The sequence below is a fragment of the Sorex fumeus genome, unplaced genomic scaffold, assembly GCF_029834395.1.
Source record: "Sorex fumeus unplaced genomic scaffold, SorFum_2.1 ptg000002l, whole genome shotgun sequence".
NCBI classification, from domain to species: Eukaryota; Metazoa; Chordata; class Mammalia; order Eulipotyphla; family Soricidae; genus Sorex; species Sorex fumeus.
In genome coordinates this window covers 15,629,006-15,650,110 of record NW_026606059.1, presented here as the reverse complement: position 1 = coordinate 15,650,110, position 21,105 = coordinate 15,629,006, and the positions used below count along the sequence as shown (strand labels likewise).

The following is a 21,105-nucleotide window of genomic DNA, read 5'->3' as shown; positions in this document are numbered from 1 at the left end:
TGCACCTCTTACTCTTTTCTGATGAAAGCACATAGTCCTATAAACTTGCCTTGAGTCACTTTTGCTTTTGCTGTGTCCTGTAAGTTTTGATAGTTTGTGTCTTCATTCTTGCTTGCATCGAGGAATATTTTTAATTTGTTCTTTTATCACGGGTTGGCCCAGTCCGGCAAGCTACCGAGAGTATCTCACCCGCACGGCAGAGCCTGGCAAGCTCCCCGTGACGTAGTCGATATGCCAGACACAGTAACAACAAAGTCTCCAATGGAGACATTACTGGGCCCGCTCGAGCAATCACGGGTTGGCCCAGTGATTGTTTAATTGTGTGCATTTCAGCTTTCAGGTGTTTGAATATTTCCTAGTTTTCTGTTTGTGGTTAATTTTATAATAAAAACATGGTGATCTGAGAGCATACTTGATCTGCTTTCTATTTTCTTAATATTACGTAGGGCTGATTAGGGCTGATTTGTAATCAGCCTCAGCATTTAGTCTATCCTAATAAGGTGCTTGTGAAAAAGAATGTGTAGGCATTTTTGGAGGAATGGAGATCCCTAAAAATGTCTATTAAGCCCAACTTTTCCCTTTCTTTCTGGAGTGAGTGACTCTGTTTCTTCATTGATTTTCTATCTTATTGGTGGCTCTAGTGGTGAGAGGAAGGTTCTGAAATCTGTTACTACTGTTGTGTTAATGTTGATATTTTCCTTAAGAATGGATAATAATTCCTTTACATATATTGATGGTCCCCTAATTGGTGGGTATATGTTGGTGAGTGTAAGTCTTCTTGATGTATATTTCCTTTGATTATTATAAAATGGTCATGGCTATCTCTTATTTCTCTTGAGCATTTGAAGTTCTCTTTCATCTATTATAAATACGGCTGTCCGGTACTTTAAAATCTATTGTTTGTCTGATCACCGTCATCACATCGCCAGCGTTTATTTTGAGCCTATATTAATCATGATGATTAAAGTGTACACTTTTATTGCAGATAAAAAAAATTGCTCAAAGAAACTTGAATGTATACACAACATTTGCAAGATTACAGGTTGCTGTTTAGGCTAAGCAATAAAAATAAGTATGAACCCTTTTTGTCGTTATAGTAATTAAACTTGCAATTCTGGTAACTTGCTAGGCTTTTATTACTGTTTCTTACAAACTACTTCATTAGATTAATAACGAGCAGAGTTGGGCACTTGACGGGGTGAGTTTACTGTAGTTCCTGGATCATCCAGAGTGAAGCTCCTTACTTTTCTTCCCTTCAGAGGTTGTGGTGGTCTGCAGTTGTTCTCAATAGGGATCTCAGTTTCACATGCAATATTTGAGAGAAGACAACGGAACTGTGCAAGCTGACGAAAGCAATGAAAATCTTAAACACCCGAAGAATATAAATCTAACACAATCTATAGTATCCAGTATAATTGACGAGCCAATAGAAAACTATAAAGTCAAAGTTTGGAATAGACTCACGAATGGGAAAAAAAAGGAAGCCAAAAAATAGATTGATTTTTTTTTTTTCTGGCGATACCTGGTGGTGCTCAGGGCTTACCCCTATCTTTGTTCTCAGGAATTAATCCTGGAAGTGCTTAGGGGGTCCAAACAACATGTCAGGGATTGTAACTGGGTCGGTCATGCACAAGGTAAGCACACTACCTCATGTACCCTCTCTCCGACCCCTTTCAGTTTCCTCAAACTAAGTATTTAGTTTACATTCTTAATGATTGAGTCTATTAGAACTTTGTCTTTCTTTCAAATTGAGTAGCATGGGTGAGTAATTTATCTGATTCATGCCTCAGTTTCCATAAGGTTCTTAAAATGGAACTTGGCATATAAATTGGTCAATAAATGTCTGTGATCACTAGGGTTGGTTACAATGCCTTCCTTTAGGTTAGTTCTGAGAATTAATTGACAAAGCAAATGCAAAAGTCTAATAAAATTTCAATCTGTGATAATTTTTTTCATCTTATTATAAAAAATAATAAGCTAAATATTTTATTGGATATTTAAAAACTTAAACCCAAAAAGGAACACAAAACCTTTGTCAGTTATCAAAGCATATAAGTTAAGGGTCACAATTTCTCTTGTCTTAGTAGGACAATTTCAAACAAATTTTTGTTTTTGAAATGTTTCAGAATACATTTATTTATTTTTTTCAGAATACATTTAATAGTCATAAAAAAGCACTTAATGTAGCTCATATATTTTCTGCATAAAGTTAAAGAACAATATAATATACTTTTTACATTTAGTGGATATATCCAAAATAAATGCTTTCAGGTGTAGAGGAAAATGGACACCTCAAAAAATTTAAATGAAAGTGAGAATTCCCTTATAAATACTATGATTTGAAGTGATACTGCTTTACACTTTCAAATTTTACTCATTGGTTTTTGATAATATACCTGACATGAGCTGATAGTAATGGGCATTTTGTAGATTATCCAGGTTACACTTTCATAAAGGGGAGGAGAAGTCAGAGAGCCAAAGTAGGTCCAGTAATCCAAAGACGAAGGAAGAAGAACAGTGGGATTAAAATTGGTAAACGGAACTTTTTTGCCCTGGAACAAAAAGAAGACCAAATGCATCAGTATACCCTGGTATAAAATACTTATATCTTATGTTTAGCATGCATAATATATATTTTATACTATCTAGAAGTATATATATATATTATATTGATATTTGAGTGAAGAATATAATCAACGTTTTCACCACTTAATATTTTGTGACCAATGTGCAACTGAAAATTCACTGTAGTGAAATTTAGACCAAGTAAACTTTCTCTTTCAATTGGAAGATAAATTAATACTTAAATTTTATGTTTTGTGGTTTGCTTTGGGGCCACACCTGGTGGTGATCTGGTGTTTCTGCTCTCTGCTCAGTGGTTATTCGGGTTCTGTGTCTAGGAGTCACTCCAGTGATGCTAGGGGGACCATCTAGTGTTGGGGGTCAAACCCGAGTCTCCTTGAGGCCAAAGGAGTAATTCGACCATTTGAGCAATAATACATCAAATGTTACTTTTTTCCTAATCTAAAATGTTTAAATAGGTATTCAGCCGAAGAGAAGAACAACATGGAGGGCGGGATCCACAGATCCCGAAGGGAAAAAAAAAACAGTTTCCAAAAAGAGCTGAGATCATCAGGAAGTCCGAGATGGGGTAGGTACCGCATCCCGCCTCCCCCAGATGGAACCCCGGTGACCAGAAACCTCTACAAGCACAGCTCGAGTATGCGGGAACTAGGACTTTTCCTCAAAAATGCCGGGACTACACCTCCCAGGTAACCTCAGATTCCGGAAGTCACGCCCACAGCCCGCCCCCCCCCCCCCCCCCCCCGAGCCATCTTGACAGCATTCAGCCGAAGAGAAGAACCACATGGAGGGCGGGATCCACAAATCCCGAAGGGAAAAAAAAAAAAACAGTTTCCAAAAAGAGCCGAGATCATCGGGAAGTCCGAGATGGGGTAGGTACTGCATCCCGCCTCCCCCAGATGGAACCCCGGTGACCAGAAACCTCTACAAGCACAGCTCGAGTATGCAGGAACTAGGACTTTTCCTTCAAACCGCGCGGCCACTTATGCGGCCGCGCAACATCTCTCTATATACAAAGTGATCCATGGGAAGTAAACCACCTAACGTTTCTCTCTGAAAATCATAGTTAAGCTTTGAGCACGGCCACAGCCCCAGAAACACAAGGACTTAATGCATAACCCAGCAGCTTGGAGCAGAAAAGTGAACGGGCTATGTGTTAACCCAGGCCATCAAGTCTGCCAGAGGGGAAAGGGTGTTGGTCCCTTCCGCCCTCCTCCCTCTGGAAAGAAAGGTGGCAGCCACATGGGAGCCTTGTGGACAGCAGATATGAGCCGGGGGTGTGGGGGCGACTAAAACCTCATGGGTCGGGGGGCATTCCGGTCCGTCCTTCACGCCCTACTGAGGCCACCAGTTGCCCCCCACGAGCGGCTCTCCAGCACAGCCACAGCCCCAGAAGCACAAGGACTTAATGCAGAACCCAGCAGCTTGGAGCAGAAAAGTGAAAGGACTATGCGTTAATCCAGGCCATCAAATCTGCTGGAGGGGAAAGGGTGTTGCCCCATTCGCCCTCTCCTCTCTGGAAAGAAAGATGGCGGCCACATGGGAGCCTTGTGGACAGCAGGCATGAGCCGGGGGTGTGGGGGCGACTAAAACCTCATGGGAAGGGGGGCGTTCCGGTCCGTCCTTCACGCCCTACCGAGGTCACCAGTTGCCCCCCACGAGCGGCTCTCCAGCACGTCCACAGCCCCAGAAGCACAAGGACTTAATGCAGAACCCAGCAGCTTGGAGCAGAAAAGTGAAAGGACTATGCGTTAATCCAGGCCATCATGTCTGCCCGGAGGGGAAAGGGTGTTGGTCCCTTCCGCCCTCCTCCCTCTGGAAAGAAAGGTGGCGGCCACATGGGAGCCTTGTGGACAGCAGGTATGAGCCGGGGTGTGGGGGCGACTAAAACCTCATGGGAAGGGGGGCGTTCCGGTCCGTCCTTCACGCCCTACCGAAGTCACCAGTTGCCCCCCGCGAGCGGCTCTCCAGCACGGCCACAGCCCCAGAAGCACAGGGACTTAATGCAGAACCCGGCAGCTTGGAGCAGAAAAGTGAAAGGACTATGCGTTAATCCAGGCCATCATGTCTGTCCGGAGGGGAAAGGGTGTTGCCCCAGTCGCCTTCTCCTCTCTGGAAAGAAAGATGGCGGCCGCAAGGGAGCCTTGTGGACAGCAGGTATGAGCCGGGAGAGTGGGGGCGACTAAAACCTCATGGGAAGGGGGGCGTTTCGGTCCGCCCTTCACGCCCTACCGAGGCCACCAGTTGCCCCCCACTAGCGGCTCTCCAGCACGGCCACGACTCCAGAGCACAGAAACCAATTTCTTAACTATCTGACTTTCAGTATAAATACTTCCAGGGTCAATAAGTAAAATAGCAGAAATCCAAAACCAACATTTAATTCTTGAACCCAGCTGTAGAAAGCAAATCACGTCACAATGCTTTTTCAGCTTGTCTGATTTGGGGGGGGGGGTAAACTCTAAATAATTGTGGTGAATCTTTTATTGAAACAATGAATCTAATCAAAGCAGATAGAGTGTTAACTAGAATTCATCTGCCCCACAGGGACTGGGAGGGGTGGGGGGTGGGGTTTTATTGGGGTTCTTCATGGTAAAAAAAATATTGGTAAAGGGAAATGTGTTTGATATTTGCATGACTGAGACCTAAACCTGAAAGCTTTGTAACCTTTCCCACGGTGATTCAATAAATAAATAAATAAATAAATAAACAAATAAATTAAAAAAAATAAAATAAAATGTTTAAATATATTCAATATATTTAAGTATATTCAATTTTCAGCATAAATCGTTTACTATTGGGCCAGAATATGAATCGAGTGGTCTTGGCTTTTCTGATATTTATTCTATGTGTACTTATGTTTCTTTCCTTTTGATCCCCAATATCCAATATGGACCCCATGCATTGCCAAATGTAATCCTTGATTGCAGAGCCAGGAGTAACCCCTGAGCATAGCTGGGTATAACTCCCCACCCCACCAAAAAAAGAAAAGAACAAAATGGGTATTAGATATTCATTAAATGAAATGATGGGAGGTTTTTCTCAGGTTGGTCATTCATGTAGTTTAGTTAACTCAGGCATAATTGTTTGTGAAAATCATGATTGTTTGTCACATTTTATCATCACCTTGTTTTGGCCTATAGTCTTTATAATAGATATTTAAAAATTTTCCTTTGAGTTTATTTCTGAATTCTCGGCCTGTCTTAAAACCCTTTGAGCTAGTTTTGTTTACATATATTTTCTAGAAAATAATCCATTTTATTAAAAAATTTGAATTCATGGATGTAGTGTTATAAAATATTTCTATTTTATTATTTAATGCTTTGCGGGCTATGCCCAGAAGTGCTTAGGGTTTACTCCTGGCTTTTGCTTAGGGATCACTCCCTGAAGCTCTGGGCATGATGCTGGGGATCAAACCAGGTTGACCGTGGGTCTGGAGAGATAGTACAGTGGGGAGGGTGTTTGCCTTTCACCTGGCCTACCTGGGTTCAATTCCCAGCATCCCATATGGTTACCTGAGCTCACCAGCTGTAACTCCTGCGTCCAGAACCAGGAGTAACCCTATGAGCACTGTAAGATATGGCCTCCAAACCAGAGCAAAACAACAATAAAATCCTCAAAATAATGATGACAAACCAGTTCAGTCATGAGAAAGGTAAGGGAAGTAAACTTGAATTATTTCTCTGGCCCCAATTGTTTTCTTTAAAAATTTTTTGCTATATTGGCCGACCTGAGTTCGATTCCTCTGCCCCTCTTAGAGAGCCTGGCAAGCTATCAAGAATATCTTGCCCACACAGAAAATCCTGACAAGCTACCTGTGACATATTTGATATGCCAAACACATTAACAACAAAGTCTCACAATGGAGATGTTACTGGGCCCACCCGAGAAAATTGATGAACAACGGGAGGACAGTGACAGTGACTAAATGGGATTTAACCTCCATTAAATAGTGGTTAAGTGGATTCAGATTCTGAAATAGGATTTAACCACAATTAAAACAGAAAGCTGACTCACAAATGAATCTCAGAAAAGATGTCTCCCTACTCTCTCCAGGCTGATTTCATCCAGGCACCTCAGGCAGGGGCAGATATATATCCTTCCGCCTGCCCCCAAAGAACCCCAGCAGTCACAAACCTCCAGAACCCAATCACCGCCACACTCATGGCCAACCTTCATGAGCTCATCCTGAGCACCCCATGCATGAGAATGAATCTGCTGAAAAACCCAGGTATGTGGGCCATGTGTGTGAAAACTCCAGGCTTGCATGGAGCTGGGAATGGGCCCCTCCTCCCGTCTCCTGTACCTTCTAGTTTCCTGGCAGTCACTTCCATGTGCCATTTAAGCACATGAATGGCCATATTCAGAGACTCACAAATGAATCTTTGAAAAGAGTGGTACACCGTACAGATTCCTCCAGGCCCCTGAATCACCAGCCAGTTAAAAATTTTAACTCCAGCTCTAGTACCCTTTTTAAAATTTTACAATTCCAGGAGCACAGAGCCTGGCAACGTCTCATACTTTATGCCAGTGATATACAAAGAGTAGCACTCCACATTTGATGGGGTGTAAGGTAGAAGGTAACCGATCTTGATAAATATGTATTTATATATTTTTATATATTTATATATAAGCACAGAAAAGTTCAAACTCTAATAATATCTCAATGACCTCTGATACAGGGGCTTAATGACTCCAAGATGGGATACAACAATTTTCACACACTTTCCTCTAAAGAAACCTTTTGGGATCATTCTCAGTGAAGTTTTCATAACAAGCAATACAAAATAAATTATTTAGCATCTGCCTTTTAGGCAGGTTTAGGAGGGCATGGGAAAATTTGAAATAATGGTGGTGGTAAAGTGTAATGGTGATGGGATTGGTGCTGAAAAATTGAACGTACTTAATTCTTGTGAACAAATTTATGAAAATAAAATTAAAAAATTAAATAAATCCCAGAAATTTAAGGTTAAATATATCAGTAAATCCATTTTTTTCTCTTTTACTCTGTGAACAGGAATTATTGTATCCAAATTTGCATAGTCGTATCTTAAAAGAATAACTTTAACTTCTGTTTTTTTCTGCCCCCACTCCCGGTCTTTAGCCCACTCCCCCTTTTTTTCACATCTGGTGGTTATCAGGTGCCATTCCTGTCTGTGCTGAGGAGTGATATCTCTTGATACTTGGGGGACCATAAACAGTGCTGAGGCTTAGACTAAGATAGTAGGATGGAAGCCAAGAGCCTTAACTTTTGTACTATTACATTTTTATTGCATTTTTGAGGGGCCTAGCTGAAGAAATTAAGTCATTTTTCTTTATTAAATGGAAAACATCACATTTTACTGAAATCAATGTTTTCTTTTTTCTTGGTGGGGGAGCTGGATACATCTGATAGTGATCGGGGTTTATTCCTGGATTTGCACTCAGGAATCATTTCTGATGGGGCTCAATGGATCAGATGAGGTGCTGTGACTCATAAGAGGCAACAACCTACCTGTTATCCTTTCTTTTCAGCCATAAATGTTATCTCTCTCTTTTGAACCACCCCTGGCTGTGCTCAAGGGGCATTCCTGACAGGATTCAGAGGACCAGATGCTGTGTTGGGAATGGAACTGGGTTGGAATCAGGTTGGGATCTGTGTAAGGTAAGAGCCCTACTGGCTGTACTATCCCTCCAGATCTTGAAAGCAAATTTGAATGACCATGCAAGCTGTTATCCTAGTCTTCTTCATGCTAAAATAGATTAGTAATATTTATGAAAATATGCCAAAAACCAGTAACAATGATGGGTCTCATTCTCCTGACCCTGAAAGAAACTTGAATGTTTCTTTCTAAAATCTCAGGGCTAGGATGAAGGAGACGTTACTGGTGCCTACTTGAGGCAATCGATGAACAACAGGATGACAGTGATACAGTGATTTATGAAAAACTGAAAAACAATTTTGAGCAAGAGATGTTTTCAGAAATAAGAGGTAATTAAGTACCACCTTGATTTTCAGAATAGCTTTTACTTTCAGTAGTTTTTGCTTTGGTTTTCCTACTTCATTTTACAAATCATTATTGAGTTGATTTCCTCATTTCTGTGAATTCTTGATCTGTAATTTAAAATGTATTATTTGGTCAACTTGCCTTCGTTTTAACTGCGTGTAGGGTTTCAATTATCCTCCGAAGATTAGGGTTTTCCTGACCAACCTGGAAATTAAAAAAGAAAGAAAGAATGAAAGAAAGAAAGAAAGAAAGAAAGGAAGAAAGAAATTGCTCTCTTAGAAGTTATTAACAAGTTCATCGAAAATTAGCTAACTTTTTTATTTTTCAGTTAAAAACCGAGAGGTGAAGTGGGTCGGAGGGATAGTACAGCGGGTAGGTCATTTACTCTATGGGATGCCTGACATCCCATAGAGTCCTCAAAGTACAGCCAGGAGTAATTTCTCAGCTCAGAGCCAGGAGTAACCCAACTGAGAAACACTGGGTGTCACCAAAAAGCCAAATAAATAAATAAAAGGAAAATATTAAGTATTTTTATCTCTATTTTAAGACAAGAAGATTTTGCCATCTATATATCTTTGTGGACTTTTGTAGTCTTCAGATTATTATTAAAGCATAATCCAAAAAATGTGGCAACAAAAATATTATTTGTAATTTAATATTATCTATATGTTCAAAAATATGTGGCAACATCAGGAATTTAACACAGCTGTGCTACAAAAACAAACTTCATTTACAAACTCTTTTTACATTTACATTTACATTTACATTTACATTTACAAACTTCATTTACAAACTTCAAAAACAAACTCTATTAGATATAATTAACGCAATTTTTGGCATGTTTCAGATGCTCAATAGAGGCTAACCAACATTACTCAAGTAAAGATTATAATTGACAGTGTAACAATTATTTACCTAAAGAACTTTATAGTTCTATAATCCTATAGAGGATTTAGGCAACACCTTCTATTTCAAATGGCAATTAATCTTTAGGTAATCAATATCAACTTAGTTATTTCTTTCCTGATTCATCAATAAGTTCTTGAATCTATAAGGAAGTAGTTTAGAGGAAAGTGAATTTGAGTGAGCTGAGAAATGAGAAATTCTTTCTCATCTCTAAAACCTTTCTGTTCTATCACTACCAGAAACTTACCTCTCTCTTAAAGAGTGCAATTAAGAAAAGATTAAGGCAACAAGTTACTCAGGAACTATTTGTTTACCTTTAATTATTCATAGAATGAAATGTTCATAATATTAAGACTCAAGCATCATTTTGCTTTACTTCATCCTATTTTGTGTTTTGAAGGATAAGAAAGTAATTTACTAGAACTCTATAACTCACCTTCATGAAAACTGATAAAATTACTAAACCATCAGCCTGCAAGGAAGCTTCAGTAAAGCTAGAGTACTTTTCAGAATTCCAATGAACTATGTGAAGCTAAAAAGGAAAATGTGATAAATTATTTATATGAAAATGAAGACTAAAGTAAAGTACAAACTAATTTGTTAAAATAAGAGTACGTGTTTTAGCTTAAATAAATAAAGCTGTTATACAGAGGACAGGAAATGGCTATGTTTTCACGATAAACAAGGGTTATCTGTGTACTTTTATCTGTGTGAACTTTTATCTGTGTGAACAGGTAATAAATCTTGGAACCAGTAATTTTTCTACCCATAATATCGTAACCATTCAATGTTATTCCCTTAACAATTATACTTTTTCACATAAAAATTCTAATGAAATTCTTTAAGAACTCAGAGAAAAGTCTAGTAAAATTTGTATGGAATCATAGAATGCCCTAACTAGCCAAAATTATATTGAGGAAAAGGAAGATGGGAGGGCGTTGCATCTCCTGATTTTAGTAATCAAGATTGTATGACACTGGGATGAAAAAACAGACTAGTGGAGCTGAACTGAGAGTTCAGACATAAATCCTCAGATTTATGGACAATCAGAATATGGCAAAGGAGCTGAGAGTATGAATTGGAGCTAGGAATGCCTCTTCAACAAAAGGTGCTGGAAAAACTGAATAGTGTGCAAGAACAGGGCACTGGATCCATATCTCACAGCATTCACAAAGGTTAATTCAGAGTAGATTAAAGACTTTGAAATTAGATCAAAATCCATTCATAAAATACATTGGAGGAAAATTAGGCAGAAGCCTCCAGAATATTGGCAAAGTTAATAAAATAAACAAATGGAGCGATAGCACAGCGGGTAGGGCGTTCGCCTTACAAGCGGCCAACATGGCCCACCCGAGTTCGATTCCTCCGCCCCTCTCGGAGAGCCCGGCAAGCTACCGAGAGTATTCGATATGCCAGACACAGTAACAACAAAGTCTCCAATGGAGACGTTACTGGGCCCACTAGAGCAAATCGACGATCAACGGGAGGGCCTTTTACCTTTTATTGTTGGAGGGCCACACCTGGTCATGCTCAGGGCTTAGTCCTGACTCTGCCCTCAGAGATCACATCTGGTAGGTCTCGGGGAGCATATGTGGTGCCAGATTAAACCCTGGTCAGTCATGTGCAAGGCATAATGGCTGTACTACTCACTGTACTATAACTCTGGCCACAAATTAACAAGGTTTTACATGGCAAAATAAATGGGCTAGAATAAATTATCACCCTACTAAATGGGTGAAAATATTTGCATGTAAAATATCAGATAATATAATAGCCCGGAGAGATAAAGCACTCAAGCAATAATAACAAAAAAATCAGTAATTCCATCATAAAATGGGAAGAGGAGAAGAATAGACATTTCCCCAAATAATATGTACAGATGGCCAATAGGTGTATGAAAAACTGTTCATGTCACTTACTAAGAAGGAAATACAAATCAAAACAACAATGAGTTATAATCTCACACCAACGAGAATGGAATCTACCAAAAAGACTGCAAGCAATTAGTGTTGGTGGGGATGCGATGAAAAATAATCCTCATTCACTGTTGATTCGAATATTGTAAATTAATTCTTAATGGGAAACAGTATAGAGATTCTTCAAAAAATAAGATTAGAGCCCTCAGCAATTCCATTTCTTGGTATCTAGCCCCAATCATAAAAACGTTAATTGGAAAAGATAAATGCATTAATGTATTTCTGAGTTCTTTGTTGCACTTAGTACACTAGCAAAGATATGGAAACACACTGGTTGAACTCCACAAGAAGAAAACATCCAACCCCATCAAAAAATGGGGCAATGAAATGAACAGGAACTTTCTCAAAGAAGAAATCTGAATGGCCAAAAGGCACATGAAAAAATGCTCATCATCACTAATCATCAGGAAGGTGCAGATCAAAACCACAATGAGATATCATCTCACACCACGGAGATTGGTCCACATCCAGAAAAACAAAAGCAACCAGTATTGGCAGGGATGTGGGGAGAAAGGGACTCTTCTTCACTGCTGGTGGGAATGCCGACTGCTTTAGCCCTTTTGAAAAACGGTATGGACGCTTCTCAAAAAAATTAGAAATTGAGCTCCCATTTGACCCAGCAATACCACTTCTGGGAATATATCTCAGAGAGGCAAGAAGCATAGTAGAAATGACATCTGCACTTAAAAGTTCATTGCAGCACTGTTTACAAATAACCAAAATCTGGAAAAAACCTGAGTGCCCGAGAACAGATGACTGGTTAAAGAAACTTTGGTACATTTACCCAATTGAATACTATTTAGCTGTTAGAAAAGATGAAGTCATGGAATTTTCATATAGGTGGATTAACATGGGTAGTATCATGTTAAGTGAAATGAGTCAGAAAGAGAGATAGAGATAGAAAGATTGCACTCATTTGTGGAATATAAAGTAACAGAATGGGACACTAACACCCAAGAATAGTAGAGAAAAGTACCAGAAGGATCACTCCACAGCTTAGAAGCCGGTTTCATATGCTGGGGGGAAAGGCAGCTCAGATAGAGAAGGGACCACCAAGTAAAGGGTGCTACGAAGACCCCCTCAGGATGGGAGATGTGGGCTGAAAGTAGACTATAGACCAAACATGATGGCCAAATTAATACCTCTATTGCAAACCAAAACACCCAAAAGAGAGAGAGAGAGCAAAAGGGAATGCCCTGCAACAGAGGCAGGGCAGGGTGGAGGGGACGGGGTGGGGGTGGTGGAAGGGATGCTGGGACTATTGGTGGTGAGAGATGGGTACTTGATCATTGTATGAAACGCAAGCACGGAAGTTTGTAAGCCTGCAACTGTACCTCACGGTGATTCACTAATAAAATTTTTTTAAAAAATTATAATTATAAATTCTTGGAAAGTAACAAAAAAAGATACGGAAACAATTCCAAAAAATCCAATGTCAAATGAACAGATAAAGAAGTTGTGTAGTTCAGCCTCTTTGGAAAATAAAGTTTTTCAAAATATAAGTTTTTCCTAAATATAGGTTTTCAGAAAATATAAGGTCAGAGATTTCTCAAAACAGTATGAAAGGAATTCCCTTATGACCTTGAAAATCCCATTTATGGGCATCTTCTCCAAGAAAACAAAAACATTAGTTTGGGTACTTATGTTCTTTCCAGCATTATTTATGATAATTAAAATCTAAAAACCACCTAAGTGTCCAACAGTAAGTGAGTGGATAATAAAATTGTGATATATGTGCACATGGAATACTATTGTGAAACATATATATAAAATAGATGCCTGGAAAACTATTCAGTAATAATAAATAAAGCTTTGCAGTTTTAAATTTGCAGCTGTAATTTAGGTGGAGCAGGAGGGTGCCATGCTAAGAGAAATGAATCAGAAATGGATGTTTTTGCTCATATACAGAGTATAAAGTAACAAATGATAACTGAAAAGGTTAAGGAGAAATAAAAGAAGGGACCAGAAGATAGTGGCAGAGGGATTGTGAAATATTGGGGAAAGGATAAGCAGATATTAGCATCGCAAGTATAAGAAGATGGTTTTCAATATTATTTTTAATGATGATTCCTCAACTAAAAATATGGATTAGAAACAAAAAGAGCTAAAAGTGATTGAAGAGACTACTCACTGGATAGAGTGCAGGGTTTAAGGTGCTTGACTTACATGCAGTTGACCCAGGTTCTATCACTGGCAGTGCATGTGTGCTCCAGGGGTGATCACTGAGCACAGAGCCAGGAGTAAGACCTGAGCACCACTGGGTGTGGTCCAAAAGCCTAAATAAACAAAGGTACTAAGAGAAAATAAAGATCTTTTCAGTCAGATTAGAATGGTAAAAAATGTGAAAAGTGGTAAACATCAGCATTAGCTATGTTGAAAGAAATGACAATTTTAGGTATTATCGGCAATATATTATGGTATGTGTGAATGCAGGGAAAAGTTCATATGTACATGAATACATATTTACACACACAAGGAAGTTGTGATATATATATATATAAATATATATATATACACACAGCGATAGCACAGTGGTAGGGCGTTTGCCTTGCACACAGCCAGCCTGACCGAGCCGGGTTCAATTCCTCCACCCCTCTTGGAGAGCCCGGCAAGCTACCGAGAGTATCTTGCCCGCACGGCAGAGCCTGGAAAACTACCCGTGACATATTCGATATGCCAAACACAGTTACAACAAGTCTCATGATGGAGATGTTACTGGGCCCGCTCGAGCAAATCGATGAACAACGGGAGGACAGTGACAGTGACAGTGATACACACACACACACACACACACACACACACACACACACACACACAATGTAGTACTGCTCAACTGTAAGAGAAGAGGAGAATTTTGCAGTTTGGTACAAATGGATCAAACTGGAGTGTATCATGTTGAACAAAATTAAGTGAAATGGAGAAGAATAAATACTGGATGACCTCATTTGTGTTAGTTATATAGAGAGAGTACATGGGAATAGTCAGTATCAAAGGATGACAAATCCTTGGCCTGATTATAAAACTCAGATTACCGAGCAGAAGAGGGGAAATGAGGGAAGTTGAGGGGTAAAGTCTACGTGGAATAAAGACAGCGGCAGAGACTCCTGGGCATTTTGGCTGTGGTAGGATGCAGCAACTTTGCAAATAAATTTCATAGTTGTTTAAAATGTTGGGACCATGTTACCTGAATTGTAACTAAATAATTACAAGGAATAAAACTAAAAAACTATCTTTAGTCTATCAAAAATTTCAGTAATCCTAACTCATTTGTGAACAAACATAAAAATAAGTTTTCTATCACAAGGTATTTCTTGGTAACTTAGAAGAAGGCATTCCTAGGATATTTGGTGTCTTAATCAAGAAGAGAATATATCTTATTCACAACCAAGCACCATTCAAATCAGTAGAGCAAACTTCAATGATTGTGGAACCCTAGACTTCTACGTCCACGTACCTATGAATGTCCTCTTGATACTTTTCTGATATCTCCACATGAGTGTCTCAGTTACCTTGAACATGAACTCTTAATTTCCCACTTGCCAAATGTGTTTAATTTTTCTTTCTTAGGATAATGTACTTCCTGCCAACTTAATGGTTCAATCAAAAAGCACATTTATCCATTTTATATTATCCTCCATTTATCAACATCTTTAAGCTAATGTCCCAGATTATAGCTTCACATTCATTCCACATTTTGGGGTCTCAGCCTTAATTGTTGCTCTTCTCTAGAATGTCCTTCCTATAATATTTCAATGCCAGGTTTATGCCTTGGCTTAGGAATGAAGTAAAAAACCAGTGTAACAAAAGGCTGAAGGTATTGTCATTTTCCGACAGTAGAGGCTGGCTAAATGCATTCTGACATATACAATTGAGATACTATATAGAAATGAAACAAAGTAGATTTAGACTACTAACTTAAAAATGATCACAATGAAATTGTAAGTAAAATGAAGGAAGTTGAACAATTATATGTATTAGATATTTTATTTCATGAAAATAAAAATAGTCAACCAGAGTTTATGGTACACATATATGCATTGTATATTTATACAAGTTAAGAGTTAAAGTTCTCTTTCAAGCTCCAAGTCTCTCCTTTGACAATGGGATGCAAATATTCCCGGATTTCCTATGGATGCATATACATAAAGAGTGTTTTGAGGTAGGTCATATATCTCCATATAAAGGCAAATAAAGGGGCTGGAACAATAGCACAGCAGGTAGGGTGTTAGGGTGTTTGTCTTGCATGCAGCTGGGTTGGATTCCCAGTATCCCATATAGTCCCCTGCCCATATGGTCCCCTGAGCACCGCCAGGGTAATTCCTGAGCAGAGCCAGGAGTAACCCCTGTGCATCGCCAGGTGTGACCCCCAAAAAAGCAAAAAAGCAAAAAAAAAAAAGGGCAAATCAAGATGTCTGTGCCCAAGGAGCCTCAGTCACCCACCCAGTTCTCAACTCTGTGGCCATTCCAATAATCAAATAGAGTCTTAATGGGTTTTATTGATGGGTTCCAGTGTCCCCATGCCTTGGCTACTGGTATTTCCAAACTTGGACATTAAAATGAAAAGTAAATGATAGTGTGCACCATCTGGAATCAGAACCTTGAAGGAAGGTAGCACCTCTTCATGAGACTTGCCAAGGCAAGAAGACACTCTTAAGGGGAAAATGAGTCTTGGGCTTACAAGTTCAGTTTCAAGTTCAGCTACCTCTTTTAGAGAAAAGAGTTTCTCTATTGTTAAACATAGCTTGTGCCTGATATTAATGAACCTGGGGTCCCTTACATAGAGCAAAATGTTCACTAAGATGCTATCTGATGGAGCAAATGAGTTGCTTCTGGACATACCCCTAGGATGGTTATCGCTAAGTTACATTACCTCTCCAGAGTAATTGACCCCGTCCACTCTATGCTCAGAACCACAGTCATCTATACTTCCCCAATGAAAATGGAGCTCTCGGAGCCTATAGATGTCACAGACAGGACCATTTTTAAGCACTGGAAGAAAAGTAGAGCTACAGTGAGTCTAGTTAGCACAAGCTTCAGCTTATCTTTGCACTTAATATAAATGGATACTAAAATGGGCAGATTACAAATTTAAAAACCCCTCTAGTGTCAATCATTTTTATCCTTTTTTTACATCCATCTTGGTATCCATAGCTATGATGCACCATGATAAATCATTGATAAAATAGTTCATGTAACATACAATTCTCACTATATGAGCTACAATTTTACCTATTTCTGCTGCAAAGAAAGCATACTGGAAGATGAATGTGGTAGAGAATTATGAGCTATCTCCAAATCTACCTTAATTTGCAAGCTCCCCCATTCATTCTTTTGACAAAGATTATTCATGAAGTGTCACATTCTTTAGCATAATAAAATACTCATCATATACACCTTATAAGCAGTCAAGATTCAACAGATTTATTTGGGAATTATCATTAACAGATGTCACTCCTTATTAAAGGATGCTGATACTATGGGGAGGGGAATGCATGAAGTATCAGAAATCAAACTTGGCCTTACATAGGAGAGGCATTCTACCACTTGAACTGTTTTTCTGGCCCTCCAACAGCATATCTTGTTAACTTATTGTGGATCATTGACCAGGGACCAAGAGAAAGTGCCTACAAGCAGTGGGGTCACTTTTGCAGTTTTAACATTGAGTGATCTTGTTTTTTCTACCCAATCATGACTAAATATGCATAATAACATGGCTAATTTGATACTAACAATGGACATAACCACAAGGTGGCTAAATTAGTCTCACAGGGTTTTGTAAAAATATGCTGAGTCAAGTTTTGCCTTTTTGCAGGAGGAACTGTCTTTCAGACTTGTCATCAAAATTATTTTTCAATAAATATGTAAAAAGCATAACTATGTAACAGGAAATGCGCCAGATTTGGGTGTTTGAAGGTAATTCACTCACCACATTCTAGAAGACAGAGGATAGACAAACATTCTCATATACAAAATTGTTCCATTCAGGAGTTAAGGAAGACTCATTTTCTTACCAATACCCCAAGCATTTCACACCTCAAGAGATAATGTTTTGGCTATAAAAATAAGCATATTTAGGGCTTGAGAGATAGTTTAGGGGCCAGGTTCTTGACTTGCATGAGGCTCACTCCAGTTGTATTCCCAGAACCCCTGTGGTCTGACCCCTTTATCATTGACCAGATACTTCCTTCAAGAACACAAAGCCAGAAATAGTTCCTGAAAATTTCTGGGTGTGCCCCCTGACAAAAATTTTTTCCTTCCCATCGTTCTCTTCAAACGCAATTCTTTTCTACTCCATATCAATGAGAAAATATTTAGATATTCAGTTTTATATTCATATGATGGTTAATCAGAACATTTTGGAAAAATATATATTCTGAGTGTGAAGTGAGGTAAAGAGGCAGGGGGTGCCACTGAGAAGAACTAGAAGAACTGAGGCTTATCAGGAGATACACTTACAAAGCTTCATTTCATGTTTTGAGTTTCAGTCATACAATGATCAAAAACCCATCCCTCTATCAGTGCACATCTTTCTACCACCAATGTCCCCAGTATCCCCTCCCCATCCCACCCCTACCCCTGACACTATGGCAGACAATTTCACCTGTACTCTCTCTACTTTTGGGCATTATGGTTTGCTGTACACCAGATCACAAATTTGAGATGGCCACATGGGGGCAAGGGAGGGAGATGAAGAGGTGAACTAGATGTAACATAAAGAACATTGTTGAGAGTCTTGGGCGTTTGAGCAGTGGTGATGTATGTTAACTGTATAAGAAGATCATAAACGTTAACACTATAATAAACATGTTACTTAACTACCATTGCTTTAATTTCATCAACCAAGAGGAAAGGAGAATATCAGAGTTTTCTAACTCACCAGATAGGTTATCGTTGTCTTTAAACGTTATTTGGACTGTGTAACCATCATTGATCATTTCTTTGGCTGTGGCTGGATCATAGCAGAGACATACAGGTCGTAGACAGGGATCATGTTTTGTGTCTCTGGTTTTAATATCGATTGGAGATTGGTTATTCCCATTTGCAATGGGGTACAACCTACTCCATTGTTCAGGACCTACCAGAACAAACATGTATGCAATCAAACTTTATTAAATGCTTAATTACTACTGTAGGATTATAATCAGCTCTTTTCTTATTAGTTTAGGTTTTATGTCAGTGTTTTAATCACATACTATTCAATTTAGTAGCAATTCAATGTTTGAGGATGCCCCTTTCTTTACTGTATAATAAAATACTGTATTGATCGACAGAAACAAGGTACTCATAGTGTGTAGGTAAACATAAATAAATTTATATATTAATATGTATATAGAAAGAGAGACTAGGGGCTGGAGCAATAGCACAGCGGGGAGGGCGTTTGCCTTGCACGCGGCCGACCCGGGTTCAATTCCCAGTATCCTATATGGTCCCCTGAGCACTGCCAGGGGTGGTTCCTGAGTGCAGAGCCAGGAGTAACCCCTGAGCATAGCCAATTGTGACCCAAAAAGGAAAAAAAACAAAATAAAAACAAAACAAAAAGAAAGAGAGACTAAGCTGAGCACATGCTTTGCATGCTGAAGACTTCGGTTCATCTCTTGCTTCCCATGATTCTTCAAGCACCCCAGAAAGTGATGCTTCTCCCCTGCCCTGAGCACAAAAATGGGAGTAACCCCTGAACACTTCTGAGTGTGGTCCACAATCAAAACCCCCCCAAACTGAAATGAATACAGTTCATGCTTTCCATTGGGAAGAATTCTAAAATATATACACAGTTATGAGAATTATAAAGCTGAGGAAATTCAAATCATTTTCCTATGAGTGTGCAGTTATTTTTGATCTTATTTTAATTATTACTGAGTAACATCAGTCATAATAGTGTGAATATTTATATTTTTAGTGTAAAAATTTACTGTACCTTCCCTACAATTAAAGTAATGATCATTTTAAGTGTTCAGTGCTTCTTTTACTATAAAAATGAGTATTATTTTAATTGACAGAAACAGAACACCTACCAGTTTTGTTTTCATATTCCCAGCCAAATTTTGCCATGCTTTGTTCTTCTTTGTTCTACTGAGCTTTGTTTTTCTGAAAACAAGATAGTATCTGAAATTAATGACTGCAACCAAGTAGTAGACAATCCAATCCATCATTTGGGGTTTTAATAGAAACTTTCCTGCTCTTAATAGGAAGCAAACTTATGTAAAAGTAAAAGAAGTGTTATAAGAAGCCCATAAGGCTCAGGTCGTGTCTAGCTATTATACTTTCTAATACTGTAAAAGAAAGAGAAAATTTTAAAATTTTATAAAACCAACTTGGGTTGGTTCTATCACATTAGAGACTTGGCTGGTTATTATCATATATGATTTTTTTTGATTTCTAAAATTAAAAAAAGACTTTATGCTTGAGAGTCCCAGTTTTGCCTTGTTAGATACTTAAGCCCTCTACTACATTAATAAATTAGCAAGGTGAAAAACTGTTATACTTGCAGGTTGTTAAAACAAATATTGTGAGGCAATTTAAAATAAGATAATATAGTTATTAATTTGAAGTACATTAATTATGACACATTTTATAATCATGCAGGATGAGAATAAAGTTCTTCATGTTAGAGTAATAGTATAATTCAATATTGGAATTTATAAATGGAGAAGATTTCATACCACTATAGTTAAATATGTGCCAGTTTTTACTTTGAACATCAAAGATATTCCCAGTAGGATGGAAGCCTTTCTTCTGGTTAGTTTTGTGCACTACACAGCGCTGAGTGACCCAGTAATATTCCTCGTATGGTTGCAGTTCTCTTAGATCTCTAATTTAAGTCTGAACGGAAGTGAGAATTTCTACATGATGAACAATATGAGAATCCACAGAACTTTTCAAGGAAGCAGAAAAATCTGATTAGGATATGCCATTCTCAGGCTAGATCCGTATCTCCAAGATTCCTAACATGCTAAGATGGGAATGCAATCAGACACAATGCTCCTAGAGCAGTATGTTTTTATGGCAAGGTAGAAAGGCCATATCCTTCCATTCTCTAGACTTGTCTTAGCCACCTGGACTCTTTGAAAGAAAAGGAAAGCCAGGAGCAATATATTTCAAGGCTGCTAAAGACAAGTCGTTCATTTTTGATAGCCCTACTCTTTCCTATTCAGAGTGACCTGTGATTAGTGAATCACTGGAAGAGTTCTAAGTTTCCTTTCTGAGGCTTAAGTCAACTTAAAAGGAAACTTTTGTTTTGGGGTTTTCTTTTTTAGTGGAGAATAGGATGGGGTAGAGGACACACCATGTGATGCTGCGGGCTTGCTCCTATCTCTGTGCTCAGGGACCACAGCTGGTAGTACTGAAGGCACCAAATGTGGTCCTGGGGATTGAACCTAGGTGGGGTAAATGCAAGGCCTTATCCACTCAATATTCATGAATAGTATGCTTAATTTTTGAATGCATTAGGGTATTTCATTCTCTCAACTAAATTAGATACTAAAGTTTGTGATCTATATAAAAAGACTACAGAGATGAGGATATCTCAGAATTATAAAAATTCTTAGTGGCTATTTATATCTCTAAAGTTTAGGATTTAAAACTAGATCTCACTCCAGAGTTTATACTTTTTCCTCACTTTCCACTGTCCAAAAGTGTCTATTGAAGTCTTCTTGATT

General features: G+C 38.7%; 1 protein-coding gene across 1 annotated transcript; it reads right to left on the bottom strand.

Annotated features, from left to right (window-relative positions):
- Positions 1 to 1,166: 1,166 nt before the first annotated feature.
- Positions 1,167 to 19,498, bottom strand: LOC130021813 (carbonic anhydrase 1-like). Its single transcript, XM_056112631.1, has 7 exons — positions 19,462 to 19,498; positions 18,327 to 18,524; positions 16,320 to 16,438; positions 9,910 to 10,005; positions 8,709 to 8,771; positions 2,397 to 2,552; positions 1,167 to 1,343 (listed from the first exon to the last, which is right to left on the bottom strand). Exons 1-7 carry the CDS (start codon positions 19,496 to 19,498, stop codon positions 1,167 to 1,169), a joined length of 846 nt encoding a protein of 281 aa, XP_055968606.1.
- Positions 19,499 to 21,105: the final 1,607 nt, after the last annotated feature.

What these genes read in the sequence shown, in the direction of transcription:
- LOC130021813 (XM_056112631.1), bottom strand. Translation starts at nt 19,498, where the DNA reads ATGGCAAAATTTGGCTGGGAATATGAAAACAAAACTG. An exon ending in AGACAACGATAACCTATCTG is followed by an intron (nt 16,439 to 18,326) that starts GTGAGTTAGAAA and finishes CTTTTCTTCCAG; the next exon opens with TGCTTAAAAATGGTCCTGTC. An exon ending in TTTTATCAGTTTTCATGAAG is followed by an intron (nt 8,772 to 9,909) that starts GTGAGTTATAGA and finishes TTTAATTTCCAG; the next exon opens with GTTGGTCAGGAAAACCCTAA.